The sequence below is a fragment of the Pseudophryne corroboree genome, chromosome 2 (assembly GCF_028390025.1).
Source record: "Pseudophryne corroboree isolate aPseCor3 chromosome 2, aPseCor3.hap2, whole genome shotgun sequence".
NCBI classification, from domain to species: Eukaryota; Metazoa; Chordata; class Amphibia; order Anura; family Myobatrachidae; genus Pseudophryne; species Pseudophryne corroboree.
Window position 1 is genome coordinate 832362429 of NC_086445.1, and position 23753 is coordinate 832386181.

Here is a 23753-nt window from a genome sequence, read left to right on the forward strand (position 1 = left end):
GCGATCAACTCTGAATTACCCCCCAAATTAGATTTGCAGATCACATTAATCATCTCCATGGTGTGCACCACTGGAGCATAGTTACCTAAGTAGTAATAGTAGAACCATGCTAAACTGCAGTGATATTCACAGTTATAGGGCCTAATTCAGAGTTGATCGCAGCAGCAAATTTGTTAGCAGTTGGCCAAAACCATGTGCACTGCAGGGGGGGGGGGGGGCACATGTAACATGTGCAGATAGAGTTAAGGGCCCCATACACTACTGCGACATGTCCTTTAGCATACAATGCATCTTGGGCGATCCTGGCCGATCCCAGCCACGCCTGCAGGGTCGGACCAGATTGAATGTGCAGCACAATCAATCTGGAGGATCCGATCCGATGCTCACGGGGCCGCGGATCAGATCGGATACACAGCTAAAATGCCCGATTTCACCCAATATATCCGGCCGAATGCCCGAATTGGGCTGAAATTGGGCATAATCGTTCTTGTGTATGGGGCCCTTTAGATTTGGGTGGGGTGTTCAAACTGAAATCTAAATTGCAGTGTAAAAATAAAACAGCCAGTATTTACCCTACACAGAAACAAAATAACCCACCGAAATCTAACTCTCTCTGCACATGTTACATCTGCCCCACCTGCAGTGCAGCATGGTTTTGCCCAACTGCTAACATATTTGCTACTGCGATCAACTCAATCAATTACCCCCATAGTCAGCACTTTGATCACTTTTTTCGATATCCTTGAGACTTTTTATAGTTTTTAAAGAGATTTAAAACCACTAATATGTGTGGAAAGGTAGCATAAACATTTACAGGAAGTTAACGGTCATTAAAACTAATGGAGATGTTCTTCTTCGCCAGTGCCAGATGCAGGCACTACTCCTGTCTAGCCTTACCTGTGTCAGCACAGCAATGCTAATATCTTGTCCGCTTGCTTTGTAAATCAGATCAGCCAATTCCTCTGGAGGCAAAGGACTGTGGTAATAAAACTCAGCATTACATGCATGTGTACATACTGTACATATTCACATTCTTCCAGAGTGGTAATGTATACAGCACACCATTCCTAAGTTGGCCAAGAATAGCATCCAGGGCAAAGGTTCATAAGACCTCTCAAAGGTTTTTGTACAACACTCTGGAGACTAATGCATCATTAAAAGCTACAGTATTAGTATTATAAGTATTTTACTGTAAGTGTTCTATTGTGGCTTTAGGAAACATAATTTATCACAAATGTAAGATGTTATATGATATAATAAAACTTCAACCTGATACGTTGTGGTAATTTCTAACTGCAGTTTTGCCTATTAAAATCTGTATACCATCCCACATAGACTCTAACTATACAGTGTTGCCCATTAAAATCTGTACACCCTCCCATACAGATTTAGATAATGGCTTCCTCTCAGTATATTACACACCGACAGATATGACAATATATCAGTAAATATATTAAACAGGCATGAGCACATGCCTCTAAGATTACTCCACTGATTACACATTGCTTGTACTTTAATTGTTATAGTTAGTTTGGTTTAGAAAGCATGGTGATGTTATTATGAATTGCTACCACTTACGCTGTAATGGTGTGTTCACGAGGTTCAGGCGGCAGCCCTACCGTCAGCTGCTTCTGATGTGACAGGATATCAGTGCAGGCCTAGAGAAAAGGAAACTTGCCGTTGATATTTAGGGGTAAATGTACTAAAGCTTGTAAAAGAGGGAACGGATGGTGTAGTGGTTAGCATTACTGCCTCACAGCACTGAGGTCATGGGCTCGATTCCCACCATGGCCCTAATTGTGCCGAGTTTGTATATTCTCCCCGTACTTGTGTGAGTTTCCCCCGGGTACTCTAGTTTCCTCCCACAATCCAAAAATATACTGGTAGGTTTATTGGCTTCCCACAAAAATGAACCCTAGTGTGAATGTGTCTGTGTGTGTACATGTGATAGGAAATATAGAGTGTAAGCTCCACTGGGTCAGGGACTGATGTGAATGGCCAAATATTCTCTGTAAAAGCGCTGCGGAATATGTGTGCGCTATATAAATAACTGGTAATAAATAATAAGAGAGTTGGTGATGTTGTCCATAGCAACCAATCAGATGCTGTCTATCATTTCTCTATTACCTTTTTGAAAATTGTAGACAGCATCTGCTATGGGCAACATCACCAAATATCTGTTTTAGAAAAAAACAAATCATATGGCAGTGCTCTGATACCTCAGATAATGATGAAATAAAACTGAGTAAGTATCATACCTCTGCTAGGACCTCCACTCTCTTCTTCAGAAGTCCGGAGATGTATCGGATTAGTCCCCACTCTCGGCTGAGGCCAGCTTTGCCGTACAGCTCAGTCAGTAGACAGTGCACTGTGACTCCAAACTGACCATTAAGATTGGTGTCCCACTCAAGTCCTCTATACACAGAAATATACAATGTACAGTATTATAACATTGTTATTTTTTTAAATCAGATATTTTATAAAATTATTTATTTCTGTTTGGAAAAAATACCATAAATAGCCACTGTCACGGAATGTTATTCAGAAATGTATGTATGTATTTTCTGCTTGTTGGGAAGAATTAATCCACAGGTTCTCAAACTCGGTCCTCAGGACCCCACACAGTGCATGTTTTGCAGGTCTCCTCACAGAATCTCAAGTGAAATAATTAGCTCCACCTGTGGACCTTTTAAAATGTGTCGGTGAGTAATTAATACACCTGTGCACCTGCTGGGTTACCTGCAAAACATGCACTGTGTGGGGTCCTGAGGACCGAGTTTGAGAACCACTGAATTAATCTATATCTTGTACCATGTTCTCAGGGTTTCTAAGGATCTATTCCACATGTTCACATTCCGTTTTGATTTCTGTCACAACTGACAGATTTGGCTGTGCTGCGCATGCAAGAGAAAAATTGCAAGGGACAGTGAAAGGCTTATTAGAACCTCTATCTCCTTAGCATGTAGACAGATGGGTGTATGCGTGCTTGATAGCACCAAATTTAAAATGAGCGAGCACATGTTATTTATTGCATGCTGATCATTTTTGGTCAGAAGAAAATAAATAACATTTCTCTAGATAATGTAGTAAAATGGGTATATCTGCAAGAGGTCAAATCAACCCCAGGCTCCAATGTAAATAGGGATATACCAATTTTCTTGGTTGTTATATATGTAAAAAAAAAAAAAATGGAACAATAATACATTTTAAACGAGGTGGGTTGGGATCCAGTATCCTAATCCCTCCACATTTCTAGAAAAAAAGAAAAAGAGAAAAGGGGAGGCCAACAGGCAGGGGAGAGGCCATTTTGGCCAACTGATCGGTGATGCAATACCAGCTAGATATTTGCTTTCCATCTGTAGCAACCTATTTCCCTTACTTCTCTTTTTTTTTCTCCCTTCTTTCAACTCCCCCACCCCTCCATCTGAAATATGAAAACTTCATTTTGCATTTACAATTGTTGGTATATATTTTTGTTGTATGTATGTATTTGTGGTTATATATTGTGTCTAAAATATAACGCTGGGTAAACACTAGACTATAAGTCATCTGGTCTGGTGGATTGGACGACATATCGGTCACATCGTCTAGTGTGTACCAACTATGTTGCTGACGATGCACGCTCCTGCAGGTCGTCAGCGACTTCATCTGCCAGTCCTATATGCAGGGTTTTCGGGGGATGTCGTTAGCTAGGGCCGCACCTGACGTCTCTCCATCGCTGCCTGCATCTACGAGTGTGTATGCACTTGACAATGCCGGCTCCTTCCCTGGGTCCCATTGCATCGGATAGTGTGCACCCATCGTAACTGTTTCTTCATGATTTTAACCCATGTTCCATAAATTAAATTAAAAGTAAAAAGAATACAATAAAGGAACACCCTTTTTTGGAAAGAGTGTGTACACCTTCATTTGAAATAGAAGATTGCCCTCTTTCAAACAACGTTTCCAAATATTATTCATTTTCTGTTGATCCCCAGGCATACACAGTAAATGCATTTTATCTATTTAAATAAAGTGGTTTGAGCATATTTGTATTTCTGACACCCTCCGCTCTGTTATTCCATCCAAATCAGACACCATTCTTGCTAGCAAGCCTGTCGCTTTTCAGAAATGTACAATATTCCCTTTTCAACCCTAATGCAGTTTTACTTAAAATATATATGCCCGCCGTGTCTCCTCCACTCCCTCTCTGGCTTGTTCCCATCTTGCACACCTCTTCAACCGATCACTCATCAGGCACCGTTCCGTCTAAGTACAAGCATTCCCTTGTACGGTATTTCCAATCCTAAATAAAAACACACCCTTGAATCTGAACCCTTGAACCTCTCTAGTACTGGAATGGGTTTGTTGGGTCTACAGGCAGTAGGTCGACACATGGAAAATGTTGACATGGTCAGCAGGTCGACATGGAAAAAGGTCGACATGAGGTTTTTTTTTGTTGTTGTTTTCTTCGTAAAGTGACCGGGAACCCCACTCAGTGTACCGTGTCCTCTTGCATGGCTCGCTTCAGTCGCCATGCTTCAGGCACGGTGTCTCATTCTGCTACTGCTGCGCTCGGCACAGTTTACTATTCCCAATCGTAGTCCACGAGGATCGTGAAGTAAGAAAAAGTAAAAAAAATGAAAAAGTTAAAAAATCATGTCAGCCTTTTCATGTGTCGACCTTTGCAGGCGTCGACCTAAAGCACACGTCGACCCTTTGCAGGTGTCAACCCAATGCATTTCGACCAATAGTTGTCGACCTATTGAGTGTCGCTCTAAGTAAGGTCGACCTAAGGACCGTATCCCCTAGTACTGCCCATCGTTCTATTTTCCTTCACAAGCTCCTTGAGCAGACTACCTACAACCACCTTACCACTTTTCTTTCTGCCCACTCCATGCTTGACTCACTTCAGACCCACTTTAGTATTGCTTTCGATTTCTCTACTGTACAGAAAATGCCTCCACAAGAGTCACTAATGACCTTATTGCTGCAATACTAACCTTTTAAATTGTGTACATTTATTGAGTTTTGAAAATGTAAACCCATATCTATAAATGGAACAGAATAAACATGAGACATGACAAATGTGAGCGAATCCAAGTAACATTACAGAGATCTGGCATAAATGAGGATACAGAGATAAAAGTAAAAGTCAAATATTAGGACCATATAAATACATACTAACCATCAAGATGGGCCTAACCATCAAGATGAACATGGAACTGTGGCGGAAGAGCACCAGGACCAGGCTCAGCAGGGACATCCCCATTGCTTCTGAGTATGCCACCCACATTCTCCTACCCACCCGTACTAAGATCTGATCAAAATAATGTTATCCCAATTTTACTTCTGCCGCTAATTACCTGCTATTGTGGTTTTTTTGTTTGGTTTTTTTTTCCATTGCTCGCTTCACCCCACCATGTGTTTTTCCCGTAATGTTAACCTCCACTGATTGCACACCTTGCCATTGTGCCCTACATGCAGGGTACATAATACTACTACATAAGCATCAGTTTTCCGATATATGAACTTGGCCCTTGTATGGCTCACCTACCACAGTGTAACCTTCAAAGTGCGCCCAACATGGCTGCCCCATATGGTACACTTGTGGATGGGATGAAAAATACATGGACCTTGTGGTTTTGTTGGAACCCTACTCTAAACTGTAGGACTCTGAAATCACCCCCATTTTGTGTAATCTCTTCTAGGGGTGGACTATTCCACCTTGGGTAATCCTACGCTGAGCGCCCAAGATGGCTGCCGCACTTGGTACCTTGTGAAGGTGGAATACACAACCCTTGTAAGTTATTACCCAAAATGCCTACACCAATCCTGCATTATGCTTTGTGTGTGCTTAAGGTTTTCTTTTATGTCTGTGTGGCTTATATATTGCTGTATTACTTAAATCTTCTGTATTATGTGTATTGTTTTTGATGTCTGTAAAGCGCCTTGAGTCCTGTTGGAGAAAGAGCGCTATATAAATAAAATTATTATTATTATTATAATATAACATAATTAGTGACTGAACATTCAGAGATGTACAGTATGAGGCATTTCAGGGGCTACAAAGACTAAAGAAGAAACTGAAATAATTATATCAAAGACAAGCAGATAATAACTTCCACTATATAAAAAGCTGACAATTATGTATAATCCCATACAGAATGGTAGCAATTAGATGGTTTCCCGAAGGCGCCATTTAGTCCCCCTCAAGATAAAATAAAAATAATTATAGGTGTAAATCCCAGCGGGATAAAGAGAAGCTCTATTATATCATTTATCTAATGATCAGTGTGATTCTTTATAAGAAATATAGACAGATTGAATAGGAGATACATCTGCATCCAACAATGGCTTGGGCCATGCAGATATTAAACTGCCTCAATTTAACATTCGAAAAAAAACTAAAAGACAATACTAGACCACTAAAGTTAAAGAAAAAGCAAAACACACATCAGCCACTATTTCACTAGAACATGGAAAGTAAAAATTACTATAAACAACCACCCCCCGCTTCTCACAACCTTGTATACCATTATGGCACACATGTATCCCCAACAATCCCCCCCTTCCGCCACACACATACACACTAAATTACCTAACTGCCCAACTCAACAAAATAAGGGCAACTACACCTGTGTACCCTAATGCCATTATGCTTTAAGCCCAGGATGAAAGGGCCTACGGAGAAACTACCATCAATAACAAACTAAAATATGTCAACCATGTACTGTATAAAATCAAGGCAATTAACAAACAGAAAAAAACAGGAGAAGAGGATGACAGATTAAAGATTAAACCCTGGGCGTAGTTAAATTATAGCGGATAAGAAAAAGATATACACAAGTACTTAGTATCTCTGTACAGTATGTTCTATTAGGGTACTAATTAGCATGAACAGCTTGTAACGTACAGCGTCAAGTTTAATCTTTCTATGTATAATGGAGAGAAATAAAAGATCCTCCCTAAGTTCCTGGATGCCAAATCACCATCCTTAGTATCTCTGTACAGTATGTTCTATTACAGTACTAATTAGCATGAACAGCAGATTAGTACCCTAATAGAACATACTGTACAGAGATACTAAGGACGGTGATTTGGCATCCAGGAACTTAGGGTGGAGCTTTTATCTCTCTCCATTATACATAGAAAGATTAAACGTGCCACTGTACGTTACAAGCTGTTCGTGCTAATTAGTACACTAATAGAACATACTGTACAGTAGTAACGTACGTACTAAGTACAGTGATTTGGCATCCAGGAACTTAGGGAGGAGTTTGATCTCTCTCCATTGTAATCTTTCTAAATATAACGGAGAGAGATAAAAAGCTCCTCCCTAAGTTCTTGGATGCCAAATCACCATAATTAGTATCTCTGTACTGTATGTTCTATTAGGGTACTAATTAGTTGTTCATGCTAATTAGCTGTTCACTAAAAACCCTGATTTATGTGAAACCTGTGTGCACCCTTCCATTGAATGTTTTACAATGGATTACACAGAAAAAAAAAATGAATAAAGTGAATGTCAGGGGGAAAAAAAAATATAGATTGGCACGCTAGCCTACGTCGCTGCATGGAAGATTTACAAGTTCATGTCTAAAAGTAATGCAAGCAGCGATTCCTTCCCATTGGTGTTCGTTTATGTCGTTAGGGGACTCGGATGCTCGTTTAGTGCACTGTACATACTGTAAAGTCAATGAGCTACATTATTCCTTTCACACATTAGTTGCGTCTACATACACAAGTGTTTTAAAACGTTAATTTGCGTCTGTATAAACTATTCACACAGTGATTTGGCATCCAGGAATTTAGGGAGGAGCTTTTATCTCTCCCCATTATTCTTAATACTACGGGATTTGGATGCTCACATATCCCTAACATCAACAGACCATACTGTACCTGTAACACGTTTGTTTGCATCTGTATATGCTGTACTATTTGCATCTGTACTGTATATACTGTTATAAAGGTATACTGTATGACATACTGTAGCATAATGTAGCGTAATGAGACGCACCAGTAAAGTAGTTCTTATGCTGTAGTTCAGTATTGTAATTTAATGGAGACCACACGCATGCGCATTGGTGATTTTGAAAAGCGACATCTGGTGGATGATCTTAGGTATTACACTCAAAGGTAACGCCAAACGCTCTGTGCGCCTCCCTTCGACTAGGCGCGCCTCCTTGCACCCAGGCACGCTGCATATGCCCGTTCGCGACTAACGCCTCAGTCAGCCAAGATAACGGAGGATCCCTCTGTATGCTGTGTATAATTACTTTATTGTTCCTGCACATTCTGTACATAGTTGAAAATAAAAAATATATATATAAAAATCGCATTTACTATGAAAATGTTTATGCATAATCCTGTTTTGCTGGGGTTTTTTTTTTTCAGTTTTAATTTTTTTTTTTAAATGATCCGATTGGGTCCTGCATGTAATAATGACCAATGTACATTTGGAACATGATCAGCAAAAAGATCCAAAACAGGTTCAGCAAAGGGGTGAAAAAGACCTCAATGGCAAAGTGATTAAAGCTGGTCACATTGTCTATGATAAGTTATGGACACTGAATAAAGCAATAAAAATGGTAAATTCTGTGCAGAGGAAAGTTTCTCTTCACTGCAGCTGCAAACACTCTGTATCTGACTGGTCGCATCCTGTGCGATCAGGTCAGATAAAGCACATGTCGGTGTGGTCGCATCTGATGCGACCATGCCAGACAAGTGGTTGGGTGAAAAGCCCAGTTTATATTAATCCCAAAATCACAGCAATGTTTTCAGTAAGACTCATTCAGAGATGCTTGGAATGATGACTGCAGATGGAGTGGAGCGGTGATTTGCTACTGCACTTGTGCAAAAACCATAATGCACACCTTTATTAGCGACAACGGATGCACAGAGGTTTTAATTGCAAAGTGAGTGACAGGAAGTCTGTGTCTTGAGGAGGTAACGGGGCAGCCGGGACGGCTTTCTGGGCAAGCCACTGCAAGTTCGTACAAAGCTGGAGAGGCCCAGGCTTCGAGCAAAATCTGAGATATCATAGGTGGTTTGATGGTGAGACTAATGTTCCCGCTTTTGTACATAAGTGTCGGAAGTGAGACGCCGGCAGTGGGTACTTCTATGCACAATATGGTGGCTGAGTCATTAGAATATTTTTACAAGTCAACTGTGCACAAAATTGCAGCTGTGCATGCAACTATGCATGCACCTTTGACTCAGGCCCAATGTACCCTGCAGAGATGCCTACCAGGACTAGTCGCACAAATTATCAGCGCAGTAAGGGAATACTGGGCCCCAAGTAGCTCAGTGATCACATGCTTCCCCCACATCCAAGGAAATTCAACTTGGTGGGATACAAACATATTAGGTAACTGTGTGGATTATTAAAACAATACATGTTGACAGGGCCGGACTGGGACTAAAAATAGGCCCTGGCATTTTTGAAGCACACAGGCCCACCTCTGTGACTCCTCCCCTTACTATTCCTGACTCCTCCCACTTATTAGTCTATGTCCTTACAAATATAATTAATATTCTAACAACATACAGGTGTACATCATTCTCTATTAAAATATACACAACCAGTGGTTGAAGTGGAAATTTTTAAGTGGGGGTATGGAAATGCGAGGTTAGTAATTGAGTGCGCGCCGAAGGCGCGCGCGCTCCGGAAAAGGGGGCATGGTCACTCAAAAGGGGGTGTGGTCTTCAGTGTAATTTACCACACCATACACCCCTTATACGCATTATGCACCACAATAGTAGGACCCCTTATACTATCTAGTACTGCAGCCCTTTTCACATTATACCACACAGTATGAGCCAAAATTCACATTACAGCACCCGGTATGAGCCGAAATTTACATTATATGCCCCCGATAGTGCAGTGCCAGGTATACAGATGCCCCCACAGTGCCAGGTAAACAATTGCCCCCACAGTGCCAGGTAAACAATTGCCCCCACAGTGCCAGGTATACAAATGCCCCCACAGTGCCAGGTATACAAATGACCCCACAGTGCCAGGTATACAAATGCCCCCCCAGTGCCAGATCCACAAATGCCCCCCACAGTGCCAGGTACACAAATGCCCCCACAGTGCCATGTATACAAATGCCCCCACAATGCCAGATCCACAAATGCCCCCACAGTGCCAGGTATACAAATGCCCCCACAGTGCCAGGTATACAGATGCCCCCACAGTGCCAGGTATACAGATGACCCCACAGTGCCAGGTATACAAATGCCCCCACAGTGCCAGGTAACCAATTGCCCCCACAGTGGCAGGTAAACAATTGCCCCCACAGTGCCAGGTATACAAATGCCCCCACAGTGCCAGATCCACAAATGCCCCCACAGTGCCAGGTATACAAATGCCCCCACAGTGCAAGGTATACAGATGCCCCCACAGTACCATGTATACAGATGCCCCCACATTCCCAGGTAAACAATTGCCCCCACAGTGCCAGGTATACAAATGCCCCACAGTGCCAGCCAATTGCCCCCACAGTGCCAGGTATACAATTGCCCCCACAGCAGCCAGTGCTGCAGCTGCTTACCGCTGCTGCACTGCTGCTGCTGCTGCTGCTGCTCCTCCTCCTCCGGGCTGTGAGGGACGGGGGTGAGAGCGCCGGGCGCCCGCCAGCGCGGCTTTGTCTGGCGGGGCAGAGCAGAGTATAGCGTTCAAACCAGCCGCCGGTTCGTGAGCCAATCAGAGCTCGCGTACCGGCGGCTTCTGATTGGCTGCCGGTCCGCGAGCTCTGATTGGCTCACGAACCGGCTGCTGCTTTGAAGTCCGCTATACGCGCCGCGCCAGACACAGCCGTGCTGGCGGGCGCCCGGCGCTCTCTCCCCCATCCCTCACAGCTCTCCTATCCTGACAGCTGAGACGCGCTGCCGCCGGTCTGAGCGGCAGCGCGTCTCAGTGACCGCTGGACCGGCCCACGTGACCATCGGCCCTTCTGGCATCTGCCAGAAGTGCCAGATGGCCAGTCCGGCCCTGCATGTTGATGCCTTAACCTCTTAACTGATGATTTTTCCCCAAAAAAAGGCTCAGAAATTGTTGGGGGTTTTTTTATGAGTGAATTAGGTGAAGAACATGAATTTAACCCTATCCAAAAGGATTTTAGTTAAAAAAAGGAAAATATACAATTTTTTATTTTAAGAAATAAAAAAATTCTCAAACATTGGAACATCGTGACCATTGGAACATCGGTAATATTGCGACCATTGCAACTTTAGTTTTTAGAGCCTGGATAGCTGTCACGTATACAGGGGCGGGCCTCTGGGCGATAACTGACACTTACCAGTGGCTGCTATTGTCTGATGGGGGGCCCTGCCGTGCTGACCGATCAGCAGTGATCTGCAGCATGGCAATACTGAGGGAAGGGTGCAGGGAGGCAGGAGAGCAGCAGCGGAGGGAAGTTTCTCTTCCCTGCCGCTGCTAACACAGTTTATCTGACTGGTCGCATCCTGTGTGACCAGGTCAGATAAAGCACTTGCCGACATGGTCGCATCTGATGCGACCATGCCAGGCAAGTGGTTAAAGTTAATCTGCCACCAAGTCATCTAGTGTTATGTTTCTTTACTACACCATGCCTGTGTGTTATGAACTCGTAATTGGAAAGAAAAACAAATAGCACTGTAACCTTTGAATGTTCTGTGGGATTAATGCAAAAAAATGCAATGATGATGATGATGATGACGACGATCAGCAGCACTAGCTGACCACCTCTGATTGGCTCATTGCTAACTTATACCTCAAGTTGAAATGTACTTAAACCAGTAGTTCCCAAACTGGGTGCCACAGTACTTGCAGGGGTACCACGGGTTGGTGGTCCAGGTCCTAATCAAATTATTTATGGTCAGCCTGATAGGCAAAACCAGTGATAGCAGCTGCCAAATAGAAAAATGTGTTGACAAATAGAAGCGCAACCTTGTAAGCACAGAAAAAAAAGTGGCGATACTACAGGGTGCTGTGATTCAAGAAAAACTCAAACCATTAGCTTGAAGCTATATTATCTAGTGACTATCTCACTGGAACCGCAGTGGCCCCCACAAATCGCAGGCTACTGCATTTGGCCATATATGTAAATTACGGAAGCTTATTTTCATACCTTTTTTGACTATTGTATTATTAAAAGGGAAAGGAGAGATATTTTTATTTAATTTGTGTTTGTGGTTATATTTAATTACATTGAATTTGGAAAATGTTAATAACACTGTCAATACACTATTCTCTCTTGTGTATCTAAAACAGGGAGGGCCGGGAATAGTAGAACGCTCACAGAGTTCAATCTCGGGCTCCACAAAACCACACTCCCCATCGCCCTGCATCCTGCACCCCTGCATCTCTAAGGAGCTACACTGCAGACAGACCAAGGGCAGAGCTAAGAACCTCACACACCCATCAGAGGCAGCAAGCGGAAACCCTGCAGAACATCGCCGCAGATCCTGCAGAGAAATCCCGAACTCTTCACCACGGCCCCACCATTTACTTTCATCTAGACCCTTCACCGCGCCCCCTTTCACCCGACAGTGTCTCCAAGGGATGACCCCAAAAACCTGGAGTCTAACCTCCAGAGGTGGGCGGGGAGTAGAAGGGTAGAGCTCCAGGGCCAGCTTGTGGCCGCTATCTTGCCACATGCTGTCCTCCCTCACCACCACCACAGCCGGCTTCTCATTGCCTGTACCACTGGGCCCCCTCTGCAGGAAAGGAGAGGAGCAGTCTGATGGCCAACCTACCACCCATCCCCCCGCCTGACCACCTCCATGCTCTAGGGCTGCTTCGCCCCAAACCTTCCCCCTTCCTGGACAATGGTTTGCCCCTCTCTCCACCTCAGGCTGCACAGGCTGGAGTGGCTCTGCAGGGAAAGCCAGTGACAACAGACTGGCAGTTTTCTCCACAGCAGGCTATTTTATTGTACTCTATTCTGATTGATTACATATTTAGGTTTGTCACTTTCCTACCTTTTTTATTTAATACAGTGTACTACTGACCAACCGTATGCTATGTCTGTATACTGTTTGCTGAATCTGCTGTTCACTGCTTGGTTCTTCACACAATAAACGCATGCCAGTTACCCCATATGTGCCATGGGTTGTGTGTGTAGCTTATCTCCCACAGTGTGCCTAATATGGCTGGCTCACCTGCTACACTTGTGGATGGGATGAAAAACATACGGACCTGACGGTTATGTTGGGGGCCTACGCATTAGGACCCTACAATCACCCCATTTTGTGTCATCTCTCCTAGGCGTGACCTATTCCACCCAGGGTAATTCTACGTAGTGTGACAAAGATGGCTGCCTCACCTGGTACCTTTTGTGGGTAGAATGGATAACCTGTGGAAGTTACCCAAAATGTCTGCACCAAACATTGCATTATGCTTATTGTGGTCTCTAGGTGATAAATTTACTAAGATGGACGTTCTATTTAAGATGGGATGTTGCCCATAGCAACCAATCAGATCTTACTTCTCATTTATTTAGCACCTTCTATAAGATAATACCTGGAATCTGATTGGTTACTATGGGCAGCATCCCATCTTAAATAGAACTCCCATCTTAGTAAATTTATCCCTAGGTTTCTGTTGTTCTTATTTTTTTCTGTGTGGTTGTGAACTTGCTGTAATTCTAATGTCTTTGTACAATGGGCCTAATTCAGTAAGGATTGCAGGTCTGCTTTTTAGCAGCCTGTCTGGGACGGTAGGAGTCCTGCCGCCATTTTTTAAAAGTGAATCGGCTGCGCGACGTCACATGCAGCCGCCCCGAAAATGCAGCCGACTTGCCCCCATTTCCCCGACGCTGCCCTGAAACCGCTGGGTCGCCGCCCCACGAACTTGATTGATTGATTGATTGATTGATTGACAGACAGAGGCGTTCACAGTTAATGCGGGCTGACCTCATTAACTGAGGGCGCATACACTGGACGGGACCTGCGCATGCGTATGCGGGCCCCGACACTTAAATTACTGTTGCATTGCATTTGCGATTCGACCTGAATAAGGCCCAGTGTACTATATTTTGAATGTCTGTAAAGCCACTTTGAGTCCTGCTGAAGAAAAGCACTATATAAATAAAATTATTATTATAAAATTACATTATTTTATTATACTGTGTACAAATAGGGTAATGCACTGCCAACACTGTCAAACCACATAGTCATATGCAATAGTGTATGCCTGATGCAAATACAGTACTTTTGAGATGCACCCGAGACTATGCTTTTTATGTGTGCGCCGTTAGTTCCATGTTCACAGAGCAAATGCATCCACCTCTAAATCAGCCACTTAGTGTATTTATTTTTCCACTGTAAAATCCCATCACGATTTTGTGTTTGTCTAGTGACACAATATAAATACAGTAGTAATCTGCTGTGACTCACTTTATGACACACAATATGTACAGTATATCAGCCTGGTCCTGAAGGGTCGGGCACTCCTTAAGTTGCGCCACTAGTTTTTCACAGTCGACATTACCATGTGAGTCCTTGGGTAAATTTAACTCAGTTTCTTTTTTCTGCCAATATAAAAAAGAACTATAAGTCAAGGAATGACAGATGAAACAGTATATGAAAAACTCCAAGATGCCTCACAACACAGATTGATATGTTTCATTGTACAAGATATGGGCAGCACAGATGGTGTAATGGTTAGCATTACTGCCTCACACCAGGTCATGGGTTCAATTCCCACCATGGCCCTAACTGTGTGGAGTTTGTATATTCTCCCTGTGCTTGCATGGGTTTCCCCCCACAATCCAAAAATATACTTGTAGGTTCATTTGCTCCCTACAAATTAACCTTAGCATGTATGTGTATGTGTGGTAGGGAATATAGATTGTAAGCTCCACTGGGGCAGGGACTGATGTGAATGGCCAAATAATCTCTGTAAAGCGCTGCGGAATGTGTGTGCTATATAAATAACTGGTAATAATAATGAAAATAAGCAGTGGTCATTTAAAAAAAAAAAGATTACATTCTTAAATTAGGTATACTTGGATTCGGTTAATATTAGCACGGATAGTATAATGGTTAGCACTACTTTCTCACAGTACTGAGGTCTTGGGTTAGATTCTAATAGTGTGGAGTATGTATGTTTTCCCCATTCTTGTATGAGATTCCTCCCATAGCCCAAAAATACACTGGTAGGTTAATTAACTCCAAACATAAAATAACCCTTGGGTATATGCATGTAGCAGAGAAAATAGATTGCAAGCCCCCCGAGGCAGGGACTGATGTGAATGGGCAAAATATTCTTTGTAAAGCTCTGCAGAATATGTGTACGCTATATTAATAACTGGTAATACTATTATTATTGGAATTTTGTAATACAGGTTGAGTATCCCATAACTATATATTCCGAAATACGGAATATTCCGAAATACAGAATTTTTAGAGTGAGAGTGAGATAGTGAAACCTTTATTTTCTCAATGTATACAAACTTTGTTTAATACATAAAGTTATTAAAAATATTGTATTAAATGACCTTCAGGCTGTGTGTATAAGGTGTATATGAAACAGAAATTAATTCTGTGCTTAGATTTAGGTCCCATCACCATGATATCTCATTAAGATATGCAATTATTCCAAAATACGGAAAAATCCGATATCCAAAATACTTCTGGTCCCAAGCATTTTGGATAAGGGATACTCAACCTGTACTCAACAATTAACAATAATGCCGTGTGTTTCTAGTTTTATTAAGTAGCAACACCACTGACACAGCCATGTCTCCAACAATAAAACAAAGTTATCAGAGGCCTGTATTAAGTAATAGCTGTCTTCACACGCCGGGGCAGGCAATTGTAGCCGTAAGAAATAAGTAAAATACAGTGACATTATAGAGGATGTGAAAATGGCTGCCTCACTCTGGGTACGTGTACGGAGGGGATGTAGTTTTGTGACCGGCGCTCACAATACTGGCACCTACATGCCGCCCACCCAAAATCCCGATAGTCGGCATGCCGACTAACAGGGACTGATCCCACTCGTGGGTGTCTGTGACACCCATAGAGTGGGAATAGAACCTGTGGCGAGCGCAGGTCTCCCGACTGCCGGTCACGCGATACACACCGTATGGAGGACACAGTGGGGGAATCAATGCATACTGTAGTTTTCATTTGCTGACACATACAGTATTGACATGATTAGACATCTTGTAACAAATAATGCCCCATGTGCTTCTTAAGGTGGGTGCACACTGGTAGATATATCTGCCGATCAATTGATGGACGGATTGGGCAGTGTGCTGTGCATACACACTGCCCCATCCGTCGGGGACTGACGTCATGAACTGGGCGGGCATGTACACACGCCCGCCCAGTTCAGCTGTCAATCACCGCCGGCCGCCCGTACACACTCAGCAACGCGCCAATATATCGGTAGATATATTGGCCGTCGGCTGTGCTGCGGGGCCGACGCGATGCGCCTGTGAACGACGGAGTTCACAGACGTATTGCCCATACACACTGGCCGATGGACCCACGATATATCGGCCGTTCAAGAGAACGGCTAATATATCGGCCAGTGTGTACCCACCTCTAGTGGTTTTGCAACCTGTATTACATCATTAGTAACATATACCTAAGTGCTGCATATCAGCCATTGACTGACAGAATAGTTGACATGGGCAAAACACAGACTGGGGGACATATATTTGCCTGCACAAAACTAAAAATCAGCATTTTACCTGCGATTTATGGAGTTGAGGAACTTCTAACAGATTCAAAGACCTCCGGTGACCACTTAAATTTTTAGTGGGTAGAAACAGTGAAGAATCTGTAATGAAATACAAATGTGCAGACTGTTACTTATACAAAGAGTGATAATGAATGTATTGAATATGCACCATAAGCACAGTGAGGCTCATTCAGGTGCAGTTGTTCTTTCTGCTGCTGTTGCTATCTTTTGCCGTACGCAATTTCAATTGTATGTTAATATGGGCAGAAGCTAAACTGAGCATAGGAACGCCCACTGCTATTGCATCATTTCCGTCTAACAGCGTATAATTGCTGATACATCAATACCATCATCACAAATCGGGTCATTTCTGAGAGTCTTGAGTGCCTCTGAGAACACGCAGGCTGAGGTGCTCTCCCGGGGCGCAGAGAACTCTCCAGTAGCAAGTGAGATTGCAACTGATAATTTATGCACGCCCAGTAAATGCCGTCTGAACAGACATTACACGCCTGAGTTTACCAGACCACTCCCCATAACCACCCCCAAACGCTGTCTTCTTGTCATTCACTTTGTGACTGATTCTTCGGTGCGACCGCAATTGCAATTCCCCTGCTAACTGTGTGCAATGCGGCTCAGACACACGCGCAGTAAGAAAACATTGACCGATGTGCGTACAAGGGACCTTATTCAGCATCAGTTTCAGATTTGACAATTTAGCAAAACTGCAACTGCTAAGACTCGCATGCTGGCGGCCACCCAGCACAAGACAAGGCCGCCCAGCATGCTAATTGCCGCAAGTGAACCAATAACAATGCAACTGCGATCACATCGCAGACTCGGCAAAATAGCGCGTGTGACATCAAGCGGCTCACCCGCCTGCATTTCTATCAATGCGACCCGCAACGCCGCTTCACTGCCCCTCACCGCCCCATGAATGCCCCTGTCAACCAGGCAAAGGCATTCGCAACACTGTGTTGCGATCACATCTCCCAGAACGCACATGTGCACAACAGGCATTGCATTGCAGGTGCGATGCATACTGAATTAGGCTCAATAGCCGCTTTGTGACTGCACCTGAATGAGCCTCAATATTTTCCATACATACTGGTTAAAGGGCCCCTGTGATTATGGTATATACAGCAAAACCCTTTACAGGATATATAGATGGGATGTAGCCAAAGGTCAACAATAACAATGTCGACATTCACATTGTTGACACCACAATGTGGACAGTTATAATGTTGACTTTGTTAAGATGTTGATAGGCAATGTGTCGACATTGCCAGAATGGTGACTTTAGGGTTAAGGCGTGGGCGGGGGGGGAGGGGGGGGGTATGAGAGATAGGGGATAGGATTAGGCTGCAGGTAGGGTCAGGGTAAGGTACTAGAGGGAAGGTTAGGGGAAGGGACTAGGGTTAGGTATAGAGGAGAAATACTTAATGCAATACCGGAGGTCTGACCCAGAAGTGATGGTCACATGACTGCCTGGACCTGGAAAATGCAGCTGAAGCCGCTGGAGCCATAGGAAGCAGGTAAGTCACTGCTGGGGCACCAGGGACAATATATTGACATTCTAAACATGTCTAAATTTCATCACTGTCTACATGATGAATGTCAACATTATAACTGTCGACATATCATACCCAAGCAGGATTTTCAGATGTAGTCACACTCAGCTTTGCCACTGCGTGTCCTTTTCAAGACAAAGCTGGCGTGACTGGTTTGCCTACAACTATGATGTACACGTGCGTATGCACATGCACGGCCACGAAGATACATGGTGGCTGCGGCTAGTCGCAGCCCGGCATATTAAGTCGCATCCTTGTACAAAACGTGCAATCTATAAACACAATTTCCCTCATTATACCCGTGCGTTCACTTACTAGATACTTCAAGGCCCTTTGATTTGGCCATTAAGGACAGTATATCCCGGGTGGAGTGCAGAGCGCTGAAAGCAAGGTGCTGCGCTGAGCCAGTGGCTATAGGGGGCAGGTGTGTGGTAGAAGCCACGCTTTGCTGCAAGTGCTTTATGTACTGATCAAGTTCATCTTGGACTTCATCTGAAATGGAAACCATAACAAAAATTGTATAAACAAGGTGCTATCTAGGTGCATCTCTGCCATTCAGATATAACATAACTACAGGGATAAACAGCTAGCAAATCTAAAAGAAATTATTCACGCCCAGACAAAAATGGTGCATTAAACAACAGCAATACACCTAGATAAATATAGGAATGAATGGAAGGAAAGCAACGGAGAGGTTACGAGGGGGTGATTGGGGCATGCAATGACATTCCACACATCTTACATTCGATAACTGTCGGCCAGTGTCTGTTATATGACAGCCAGAACTATTACTGGACATGAAGTTCTGGGGCTGGATGTAATGGTGCCCGAATTCTGCAGACATGTGGGATGCCGGAGGAAATCAGACGTCATTACACCCGGCCCCTAGTCTCCTGGAGGATTAGCAGGCTCTAAGGGTCTTTTCCTGTGCCCCCTAACTTTCCAGCAGACTGACCTCAGCAGTGTGTGATAGACTAGGAGCAACCAAAGAAACCGTTTCCTACCATTTTCATCACGTTTAGATTGAAATCCACCTAATTCATGTTCATAGTCACTGTCTGGACTATAGTAGCCCTCATTACTTTCATCAAAGAACTTTTCATCACAGTCAGTGTCCAGGAAACTTAAGTGAGTAAAGAATGATGTAGTGAGGAAATCAGACAGCTTTCCCAGCTTTACTCTGAAAGAGAGACACGGTAGTGGATTAGAACATATGTATAATCCTCCATCCCTAGCTATATGCATGTTATTTTAAGGAGATTACAATATAAAAAAACATTGTAAAATGCAAACTAACTCCTATGTGGACTGGAGATGAAGAAACATTTAAATAATATTATTCAGTCAAAAAAACAAACTTCAACAGCCGCTTGTGGCCATTTATAACCTTCAGACACAGTGCAAAGACATGTGTCTCAATTCAACATGAATTTGCCAAACCCCTCATACAAGCCATGTTGTAGAGGCACCATTGTCAGTCAGCCTGCACAGACCCTCCCATAATATTGCAGAGCCTACTGCCAGCCAAATGGTACACACCCCACATACTGTACTGTACTACCTGGTACAACCCTCCATTGCACACATCTCATAAATCGCACCTCACTTCACTTATCTGCTCTGAGGGCATACTGTAGCAGAATATGCTCCATGGTGCCATGTCCTATAACATAGACTGACATCTGTACTGTACACAAGGTTCCTGGGTCATAGCTATCAGGTGTGTCTCTGTGCTAGGCACAAAACAGAGATAGACTTGTGACTGGGAGCTCACAAATAGCACACTCACCATAAGTATCCCCTGGATTTACATAACACCACACAGCTGGGTCTACTTGTCCTATATACTTACCATGGTACCACTGGATATTGGTCCCTGCAACTCTACAATGACTGACTTTGCTGTAACGAAAGGTGATAGGGACCAGGTGTCCGATGGTGACAGAAGACGCACTGACAAGTGTTATTACAAACGGGGAAAGGGAAGTGGAGGATCTACTGCACTAGTATTGAAATGTACATAAATTGTAAGCTGAATACCCCATAATATATAGTACCGCCTTATATCAGGTCAAACTTTGGGGTGCTGCCACACCATATACTGTTGCCAATATATGTAACTGGTTTTAAAAGGAAGGGAAAGGATTGGATTTGGGGTGGCGCACTAGAACTAAATAATCACACAATTAAAATATAACCTTTATTTCCATAATGTTAAAAGAGCCAGTAACTGAAATATTAAAATCAATATAGGACAAGTGCTAGACACAGTGTAACATATAATGTTAAAAAAACACACACTTTTGATCCACTGTGCTGTGCAACGTCTTGTATAGTCAATAGGATTATCCTAGGTACCATGACCTTTGTTGAGAGTAGTTAGTGCTGTCAGACTATCGTCCCAATAATTAATCTGGGTTTATTAAGTGCGAACTTATATGTGGTAGTCACAAGTGTAATATCAATTGTTGACTTATACTTAATGGGTTCCCTGTAGTAAATTGATTCATATATATGAGAGGAAATAATGGGCTGCTGATTAGTATTTCCCTCACATAAGCCAATGCTAGATTCACTCTGCAATTTCTATGGTGATTATTCTCTTATAATAAAGTGAACTGAAAGCTTCCATAGGTCACATATACTGATGGTTGTATGGAGTGCCTTTGTATGATCAACTAGTTGGCGTTCTCAGTCTCTGCTGTCAGCGCCACTCATTTAACATCCGCAAATTACATACACTCATGGGGATTTGTGTTTGTTACTGGTATTCACATCTGGACGTACTGTTTATTAGGGCATATGGTGCATTGGTTTGCATCTAGTATTAGTCAGCGTTCTCAGTCTGTGCTGTCAACGCATTCAAGTTCCACCCTATAAACAATAACCTGGTTGGCTGACTGGTTGGCGCTCTCAGTCTCTGCTGTCAGCGCCACTAGTTTGCCATCAGCACAATACTTATATATATATGGCTTTATGTTGATCAGCGCTCTCAGTCTATGCTGTCAGCGCTTCACAAGTTCCACCTATATGTACAGCATAAATAAAGAATAAAGCACCCTAAGTATGAATATCTTTCAATAGTATATGACTTGAATTTGTCACCATAGTTGCAGTCCTTGTAAATTAATAGTAAGGAGGGAAATACTGCACTATCAATGCAGTCACTCTCAAATTAACGAGCTGACTAAAGTATCCTTTGTATAAAAATTTTTTTATATAGCAAAGGCAGCTTGTATGTATAGGATATAACAAGCTTTTATATTGATAGCTGATCTTATAATATATTATTATTCACAATGATCCACAGGGTCCTTCCAATATGAGTATTCAATGGGGGTCATTCCGAGTTGTTCGCTCGCTAGCAGATTTTAGCAGCATTGCACACGCTAGGCCGCCGCCCTCTGGGAGTGTATCTTAGCTTAGCAGAATTGCGAACGAAAGATTAGCAGAATTGCGAATAGAAAATTCTTAGCAGTTTCTGAGTAGCTCCAGACCTACTCACAGATTGCGATCAGCTCAGGCCGTTTCGTTCCTGGTTTGACGTCACAAACACGCCCTACGTTCGGCCAGCCACTCCCCCGTTTCTTCAGACACTTCCGCCTTTTTTCCTGGCACGCCTGCGTTTTTCCGCACACTCCCAGAAAACGGCCAGTTTCCGCCCAGAAACACCCACTTCCTGTCAATCACACTCCGATCACATCAACGATGAAAAATCTTCGTTCGGACGTGAGTAAATCTACTAAGTTTTGTCCTAAAATACTAACCGCATGCGCACTGCGTACCATGCGCATTTTTGCCTTCATCGCTCCGTTGCAAAAATCAGCAACGAGCGAACAACTCGGAATGACCCCCAATGTGTAGTATTTAAATTGATACAACCATTCAGTGTTAGATTGTATCTGTCCTATTACACTGTGATACTCTATCATTAGTCTGAGGCTACATGCGCTGTGTATTGCAGTTGCTAATGCCTTCTCACTGTGTAAGCCATATCAGGCACTCAGTGTCTAGCCTGCAAATGGATACATTCTCTGAATATTGGGCTGTGTTAACAATGTTGCTTTCTTAAACAGCTACACTGTAGTTCTCTGTCTCTGTATTATTGATGCTGCTGCTCTATCATTGCACAAACCATATCATATAGAGTTCCTCAATACCTTGTATACAGGCCAAACAATCTCTCAATGCTAGGCTGTAACAATTTAACATACTTTGGAAATACTTTAGTGCAATTGAATACTTGATTATATAAGTACCTTGCGCCTCCAATATATCCGTCATCAAGTTTTCTAATTGTAGAAAGAATAGCTGGGTCTATGTCAGAGTCTTCATCATCTAAAATACAAATTCAAGAATATTATTTGACTTAATATTGTAAAGGAGTTGAATAAAAAATGAATATTATATAGAGGACTAGATGAAGTAGTAAATCATAAAATACTGTATAATTTATATTGCACTAAAACAGCAAAGAAAACAGTCTGCCACAAGCAACGCAATAAAATGTACTCGTCACTGTGTAAGAATGACAAAGCTTACAGTGCAGTGCTACACTGCACCTATCATCACAAAGCTTACAGCGTACTGCTACAGTGCACCTATAATTACAACGCTTACAGTGTAGTGCTACAGTGCACCAATAATCACAAAGCTTACAATGCAGTGCTACAGTGCACCTATCAGCACACAGCTTACAGTGTAGTGCTACAGTGCACCTATCATCACTAAGCTTACAGTGTAGTGCTACAGTGCACCTATCCAGAGCCGGCCCTAACCAATATTATGCCCTAGGCAAGATTTTGGCTGGTGCCCCCTAGCACCGCCGCTAATTCTGCAGGAGATGCCTGGCATGAGTCAGTTGTCAGCTCTGCTAACGTCAGGTGCCTTTTGTTTATGAATATGCATCACATTATTTGCATTACTATGTGGCTAAGATGCACAAGCAGCTTCTGCTGATTAAAATGATATGCAGCATGCCTATATCCTGTGTGCGACTGCGGCTGTATCTGCATACGAAATGCTACATTACAGTGATTTCCAGGAATCCACTGCAACATAGCATTTCGTATGCAGATACAGCCGCAGTCACACACAGAATATAGGCATGCTGCATATCATTTTAATCAGCAGAAGCGGCTGGTGCCCCTAAGCATATCAAATGCCCTAGGCATTTGCCTAGTTTGCCTATGCCTAAGGCCGGCTCTGCACCTATCATCACACAGCTTACAGTGTAGTGCTACAGTGCACCTATCATCACACAGCTTACAGTGTAGTGCTACAGTGCACCTATTATCACAAAGCTTACAGTACAGTGCTACTGTGCACCTATCATCACAAAGCTTACAGTACAGTGCTGCAGTGCACCTATCGTCATAAAGCTTACAGTGTAGTGCTACAGTGCACCTGTCATCACAAAGCCTACAGTGCAGTGCTACAGTGCACCTATCATCACAAAGCTTACAGTACAGTGCACCTATCATCACATAGCTTACAGTGTAGTGCTACAGTGCACCTATCATCACAAA

At 43.1% G+C, this 23753-nt stretch overlaps 1 protein-coding gene across 3 annotated transcripts in view; it reads right to left on the minus strand.

The window, feature by feature from the left end:
- Positions 1-23753, minus strand: part of PHKA2 (phosphorylase kinase regulatory subunit alpha 2) — a 212000-nt gene that overhangs the window by 77800 nt on the left and 110447 nt on the right. For all 3 annotated transcript variants that reach the window (XM_063955725.1, XM_063955724.1, XM_063955723.1), the window contains exons 18-25: positions 22485-22563; positions 19230-19405; positions 18541-18717; positions 16668-16756; positions 14362-14495; positions 2259-2415; positions 1579-1658; positions 898-976 (exon numbers count right to left, since the gene is read on the minus strand). In XM_063955725.1, the coding sequence (XP_063811795.1) occupies positions 898-976; positions 1579-1658; positions 2259-2415; positions 14362-14495; positions 16668-16756; positions 18541-18717; positions 19230-19405; positions 22485-22563 (971 nt within the window). The remainder of the gene's footprint in view (positions 1-897; positions 977-1578; positions 1659-2258; positions 2416-14361; positions 14496-16667; positions 16757-18540; positions 18718-19229; positions 19406-22484; positions 22564-23753) is intronic.